General features: G+C 52.3%; 1 protein-coding gene across 1 annotated transcript; it reads left to right on the top strand.

Moving 5' to 3' along the window:
• Positions 1–3,705: 3,705 nt before the first annotated feature.
• Positions 3,706–5,425, top strand: HOXB1 (homeobox B1). The gene is made up of 2 exons (XM_049799973.1): positions 3,706–4,318; positions 5,100–5,425. The coding sequence occupies exons 1-2, from the start codon at positions 3,706–3,708 to the stop codon at positions 5,423–5,425; spliced, it is 939 nt and encodes a 312-aa protein (XP_049655930.1).
• Positions 5,426–7,563: the final 2,138 nt, after the last annotated feature.

Consider the following 7,563-nt stretch of genomic DNA (forward strand, 5'->3'; position numbering starts at 1 on the left):
ATCTTGCTACTTTAGGAGTGAGGGGGTGTGGGTGTGTTTCCACCCCGGGACAGCGAGCCGATGAGCTACCCCAGGTTTTGTCACACCGCGTCCCTCTGCCTCGGGGTGGATGGAGGGGCCAAGGGCACGGGATGCCTTCGGTGGGCATGAGAAGTTCCCTGCCACGAAGAGCTCCGCGGAAAAACGATGGTACGCTGCTGCTGACCTCCTCATTTCTTATCTGCTCATCAATTAAAGCCCGGGTTTTAGGGGCGGTAGCTCCCGAAGTGCTTTAAGGCCAGCATCAGCTGTCGGGGAGTGGGAAAAGCAGCTCTGTGCGGAGCGCTGCACACTCAGTGCTGTGCGAGAAACCTGGACCAGCAGGCAGGGAAGTGATTTCCTCAGCCTCCCATGGACCAGCCGACCCTGGTCCTGGACAGCAGAGTTTCTTCTCCCAGGAATCAAAGAACTAAAAATTCCCCGCTCGCCCTCTATGCTCATCCATCTCCAGATATTTTATTTTAATCCTGCTGAGTGAAAGAGAGCAGCATCCCCCAAACGGTGCCGTCTGTGGTTTAGAGGGTAGGAATAATGACTGTCTCCCTCAATACATAAGTGCAAATCAAGTAATAAATATAATGAAAGGCTAAGTAACTATTTGGAGTGGTGGTGTAGGACAGAGCTCTCATAATTTGAGAATCTCCACCTACCCCTTTTATTTGATCACCTTCTCTCTCTCAAGTCCCCATAAAGGAGGTTTCAAAGAAACAAACGTGTAAGTGATAGAATTAGGCTCGCCCGGCCTCTGATATTTCTTTCTCCTGCAGGTTATGAAGGTCTGTACCAAAACCGGGTCTCTCACCTTCTCCACAGGGGGAATTAAAACCAATAATAATAACAGCAGTAATTTGATATCGGATCCAGGGCAAGGGGCTAGGCGGGAAAATTGGGGAAGAGACTCCCAAGCGATTCCCAGTGTGCCTGCATGCACGTTGACGCTATAGCTTTCGAAAATACCGCGCAGCCGCCACAAGCCATGCATTTTGGGGAAAACCATGTCACTTTGGGGAAGTAAGCAGGAGCAGGAGGGCAGCGTAGGCTGAAGCGCAGCTACTTCATTCTCCCCGCCCGGGACCGTCAGCCTGGCAAGCTCCGGGGAAGGGACGCCCGGGAGAACCCCTGGAGGGGGGATGCCGGCCCCGGGCAGGGGGTGGGAACCCAGCCCCTTCCGTCCCGAAATCTGCCCGGTGTTTTTCTGCCCGGGCTCCCACAGCAGGTAAGACGTGAGGGGTCTGAGCAGGCTGCGGAGAGGAGCAGATGGCGAGCGGCCCCGCAGTGCCCGGGGGACAGGGAGAGGAGCGGGAAGGCAGCGGCTCCTCTCTGGGAGGAAACCGGCTCCAACACCCCATCTTTCGCGGTCTACCTCCACAGAAGGATAAAAAAAGCTTTTGGCAAAGTGATCTCAGCTCCGCAAATCCACTCCTCGGCTCTATCTTCGCTCTCACGTCCTCATCTCACCAGTCTCTTCACTTTCCCCAAAAAGCTGGGGTTGGAGTGGCTCTCAGGAGCCCCAGGACGACATTTCACCCCCTGCTCGGGTGGGGATATTTGCTGCATTTCGTGGCTAAAATTTTGACCCCGTCCTATCTGATTTTTCCATCTACCAAAGAAACTCTGTGCTTTCACCGCAGAACTGCCTCAGGTCTAAACGTTGGTTGAGCCTTCGCTGAGAGTTCTATAGCAAAACTTTTCCCTCCATATCTCTGCAGCAGTGAGCTCTCTTGGAGCTAATTCTGAAACTCCAGAAGACAGCTGTATTTTAATGACATAAAGCATCCCCTTAATGTAACAGTGGGGTGAGATCACGGTGGAAAATTATCAGACAATATGAAACAATTGATTCAAGGATGAAATAAACATCTATCCTTTTCTTTTTTCATTTTACACCCATAAATCATCTATTGTAAGCATCGTTTAAATATAATACATTCATTTAAACGCGAGTGCAACATAATATAAAAAGCACTCCTGGAATCAAATTAGAAACCGATTTCTCTTGCAAGGGGGATGACATGAGAGTTGCTTTGAATCTTTATAATCACTTTGAGTTGTTTTATGCAAAAATGGAGGTAGTGAGTTTCAGAGAACATTTGTAACCTGAAAGATTTTCTTCTTGAATATCTCAGCATCAGCAAAGTCGGCAGAATAAATGAATAAATAGGCACGCAGCTCTGGAAATAGTTTCCTCCTTATTCTTTTTATTGAAGGACGAGAGTTGTAATTGGCTAAACCTCACGTTTTCTCTCCGGGGGGTTTAAAGGAAGGAGGAAGGTTGATGCCATGGCTGCCTGTGTTGCAGTTTCTTAACAAATGTTACCCCAACGTGTTGCATCAGCCAAACCTACCAAGTAAAGGATGTGTTTATGCCTTTCAAAGTGAACTTTTGGCCTGGGGGGAAAAAAAAAAAAAAAAAAAAAAAAAAAAAGAACCCTCCTGGTTCTTCTTAGAGGCTGAATAACCAGTAAATATCCTGACAAGTAACAAATGACTGTGGGCGTCATATTGTTGGGTGCTCTTGTCTCCCTTCTGCTAACAAGTAAATAAATGTTGCCTACCTATGTTTCCATTCTCTGAGCAGTGGAGTGGCCGGCGTGAAGTCAGCATCTTTCCACCTACTCAGCAGCTGGACTCTGCTAGGGGAAAGCTCCAGGCTGACAACAGATTCGGGGCAAGATCAAACCGGGTTTGCCATGGAAAAGCAGATCTTAATGTTCCAGAATTGGTTAAAACCCTTAAAACATTTACTGTTTTCAGTAGTAAATGTGTAGGTGCATGGGCGAATGGATGGGTAGGAAGGTATGTAGATAGACACATGGATCATTTTTAGTTCCATTCCTCTAATTGCTAAGCTGGGCATGGTATTTCTCCAACAAAAGACATTCTGTCTTCCTAACTTTATTTCATCGGCTCATTAGAATATTGATTTAATTACTTTGCTTTTACCCTCACTAGCCCTAGACACAAAGCCGGTGTGGCAAAATTAAAACACATGGAGCGTATTTTTCTTAGGAGATTTTATTAGACGACTCAGCCTAGAAAACGCCAAACGCGTTCAAGCCACTTTCTAGGGAAAAGTTTCGAAACGAAGAAAAGAGCATCCTTTTGTGCTTAGGGGGACAGAGTAGTCAGACCTCCCTACGTCTTTTCCCTCTATCTTTCTTTTTCTCGCATGGAGCTAGGGTTGGGGAAAACCTTCTTTTTAAGTTGGGGCAAGGGGAAGTTCTGCTGAGATTGGCTAATCGCATAACTTGGGGGCCTTTTTAGCACTTAAAACAGTCGTGGATCATTCTAATTCTTCCCCTCCACCTCCCCGCACCCCACCTCCCTCCTCTCTTTTAAAGTCTTTGAGGAAAGATTTTGACGTATTCGTGTTGTTATCAGATTGATGGGCAGGGTTTGATTGAAACCCCTTTGTCATGCAAATGTCAGGCCCTTGATGGATGAGCTCAGAGATGTGACAAACTTCTGGAGCCCCTCGCTCATTGGGCTGGGGGCGGACCACGTGGCCGCCTCCCCCTGCCCCCACCCCGGCCCCGCCGAAGGCTGCGGGGTTCGAGGGCCAGCGATGCATGGAAGGAAGTTTTACAGCTTTGACATACTATCTAAAGGTTGTAGGGCAGGCGGAATCCCCCCCAAAACAGGCTGACCCTCCTCCATCAGTGGCAGATGGACAATACTAGGATGAACTCCTTCTTAGAGTATGCAATTTGTAACCGTGGGACGGGCGCCTACCACCATTTAGAGCAAAGCTCCCCTTCCTTCCCCTCTTGCTCAGGTAGCCCCGCCAGTGACACTTTTAACGGAGACGGGCGCTTTGGCGTGGGAGGGAGCGCGGCCGCGGCCGCCCATCTCCCCCAGCAGAGCCCCGGCTACCACCCTCCCTCCTCCGGCCGCCCCGTCCCCTTCGCGGGCGCTGCCCCAGCCGCCGGGTACCCAGCCCAAACCTGCAGCCCCGGCTACGGGCACCACCAGCTCTACCTCGGCCAGCAGGACGCGGACGGTGTGTACTTCCAAGCGGCCGGGTACTCCGCCAACGCGGGATCCAACCTCAGCTCCTTAGCAGAGAGCTACTGCGGGGCGGTGGCGACCGCTGGGCAGTACCAGCAACAACACCTTTACGGGCAGGAGCAGCCCAGCTACTTGCCTGGCGTTTACAGCAACCTCTCGTCTTCTTTAAATGAGGACAAAGACCCTGCGTGCCCCCCCGAGCAGTGCCCCAACGCCAGCTCCACGCAGACCTTCGACTGGATGAAAGTGAAGAGGAACCCGCCCAAGACAGGTGAGTTTGGGGAGCGCAGAGCTGGGCGAGGAGGGTCCCCATCCGGGGGAGGGGGGAGGCGGGGGGCAGTTCCCCAGCCCTGCAAGGAAACCTTGCCTTCCCCGAGGTTTGTACCCAAGTTAACAGGGCTCATCTTCCAGGGGATTTGATTTGCTTTGGGTTTTTTGGTTGGGTTTTCTTTTTTTTTTTTTCCTTTTTTTTTTTTTTTTTTTTTTGAACACCAGCTCAGCGCTGAGGCAAAGCCAGCTAGAGTTTTTCCAGACACATCTGATGGAAGGTCCCTGAGCTCAGTTTCCCACAGGCCCAATGCGATTTAAGCCCAGCTCGGAATAGGAAATACTCCGGGCTTCCTGCTTCTTCCACAGTCGTGGCTTCCATCTCGCCTATTGTTCAACTTCCTTCTCCACAATCTTCCTTAAATCACAGTCTTCCCTCCTCCTCCCCCCATCATCACCCTCGCCCTCCCTTTCCACTCCTTCCCACACACGTTCAAGTCTTATGGCAGTTTGCAGGGAACTGAAGGGAATGGTTGAGAGGGATGGGGACAGCTCTGCAGAGCCCGGGGTGGTCTGTCCCTCCAGGTTGTATCCCTGGGCTGGGAAGCCAGGGGTAGCTGAGAATCCAAGAGGGAGCACGAAGCTCTGGGCGGTGGAGGGACCAAATGCCCCCGAGAGGAGGGGAGCGGGGGGATGTGGAAAGCCCGCACCCCCAGCCCCCCTCCCGTCCCAGCGAGGAAATTACTCTGGCTGCTCCTGCCTTGTTGGTGTTTGCTCGTTAACAGCTAAAGTGTCGGAGTACGGACTGCTGGGCCAGCCCAACACCATCCGCACCAACTTCACCACCAAGCAGCTGACGGAGCTGGAGAAGGAGTTTCACTTTAACAAGTACCTCACCCGGGCCCGGCGGGTGGAGATCGCCGCTACCTTGGAGCTCAACGAAACCCAGGTCAAAATCTGGTTCCAGAACAGACGGATGAAGCAGAAAAAGAGGGAAAAGGAAGGTCTCGCCCCGGCTGCTGCCTCCAGGTCTGCCAAGGAAGCGAGTGAAGCCTCGGATCAGTCCAACTGCACCTCACCTGAGGCCTCCCCCAGCTCGGTGTCTTCCTGAAACGCATCCCCGCAGGGGCACAGGGATCGGCCCGGGGCTGCCCTCGAGGGGCCGCTGCTCCCTGCAGACCCCAACAGACACACACGCACGAACACGCACCTCCCACGCACAGCCCCGTCCGCACACACGCGTGGAAGCAAGGGCACGCCGCCCTCCGAGCAGTCCCTTTGGCTCCGGCCGTCTCCACACGTGTGATACCACCTCTCCCGCTTGCATTTCTCTCTTTTAATTTATAGACCCTCTGTAAAACACTGGACTCCAAAGGAGCAGCCGTGTCCTCGTATATCCTTAGCAATAGGCGTTTGTCTCAGGGACGTTTCTCCCCTTTCCCTTCTCCCTCCCCTATAGAAACTGCACTTTCAACTACAGAAACTTTAAAACGAATTTAGTTTTCTCCCGCTTTAAAAATGTGCACAACGACTTTTGTCTGCAAGAATCCGACGTTTGATGTATTATTCCTCCCCGCGAGGTTGTAAAAAAGTTTGGCATATTTTTTTTGTTTCTCTTTTATTTACTGTATGTATATTTTGGAATGAGATCTGAGGAGCCCAAGATGCTAAAGGCCTCTGCAAAGACCCAGACACCAAGCAAAAAATGCAACTCCTCTGCTACCATTTTGCACTATTACCGCTTTACAGGGTTTTCTACACGCTCTGCGACCATGACTGTTACTGATCCTGGGGGAGGGAGGGTTGTGCTAGCAGAGAAAACGCGATGAGGCGAAGGCTGACCTCGGGGTACTTTGGGCAACGGTCATTGTCGTAGGAGGTGTGAAGGTGGAAGGGAACAAGGCTGCGGGGGGGCCGCGGGGTTTGGCTCCCCCAGGCACTGATGCACTGGCTGCTATTTATTGTACGTCTCATAGCCTGAAGTCTTGGAGCGAAGTAGCACGGTTCCTTGTACCCCCACCCTCTTAGGCTTATCGGAGTCCGATAAAAACACTATTTAAACATGGCTAAATTGTTTCCCTTCCTCAGGAGAAACTTTAGGGTAGGACGAACTAAAAATCACGGCAACTTTTGTTAAAGATTGTTTTAAAGGGAAAAACGTCATCGAGAAAAACTAGCGGTTTCTTAATCGGAATCTCCCATTTTCCCTCCGCTCCCTTCCCCGTGCTCTGTATCTCGAAATGAAACTACCTCAGTCTAATAAAGTTTACTTTTTCCACATGCAAGTCCTCTCGACTTTAAGCCAAATGGAAATCTCTCCCGTCCAGGGAAATGCGCGACACGGGGCGGGGGGAGCCCAGGCTTGGAGGGAGGAGGAGGAGGAAGGAAAAGGTCTGCGGGTGCTGCCAAAGCTCCTAAACAAAACACCCCATCCTGCTTCCTCCGGGTACCCCACGGCATCCCCCTTGGCATCGGCAGGATCGGGCCCGGCGCTCGCCTCCGCTTCGGGAGTGTTCAGAGCAATTCGCCCAGACGGGACCGGAGAGAAACGCGGCGCTCCCCACGTGGACTTATTTCACAGTGCAAGGAGGCCTGATGAGAACAGAAAATCGTCATCATCCTCAGTGTAAGCATCCCGGCACGGAAGCAGATCTGCATTACTGAAGCAGCAACATTAACCGGAAGGGACTTGGGGTCCGGTGTGGGGGCAAAGCGAGTTTCTCATTTATACGGAACAGTTCTGCGAGGCTGATCCAACTCAAAACCAAAACGAAGCGTCAATTTGGTTTCCTCTCTTTAGGTTCCCAAGGCGACCCCTGAAAAGGTGTTTTCCGAGTATCAGTGACACACGAGCCCGGTTCGCGGAGGGAGGGAGCACTCAGCCCGGCACGGGTACCGGCAGCGCTGCGCGGCGGGGCAGAGCCAGGACGGGGGCCGGGCGGGGAGGGAGGAGGCAGCGAGCCCGGGTATAGCTCTGACCTTTTTACCTCGAAACGCCTCTGGGATTTCTAAACAAGTAAACAGAGGGGCTGCCAGGAGAAACTATTGTTCTGGCTTCGTCAAATTTGCAAACCTTTTCGGTGGGGGCGTGAGTGGGGCGAGGAATGAGCAAAGTACCTGCTGCAACCGCAGCCGAGCCCCGGCACCCTGCCCCGCAGCGCCCGCTCGGCCCCAGCCCGGCTCCTCTGGAGGTCCCTGGGCGACAGAGCATCGCTCTTCCCCGGCGATACAATCTTCCCCCATCTAATA

Source organism: Accipiter gentilis, chromosome 5, assembly GCF_929443795.1.
Source record: "Accipiter gentilis chromosome 5, bAccGen1.1, whole genome shotgun sequence".
In the NCBI taxonomy this organism is placed as follows: domain Eukaryota; kingdom Metazoa; phylum Chordata; class Aves; order Accipitriformes; family Accipitridae; genus Astur; species Astur gentilis.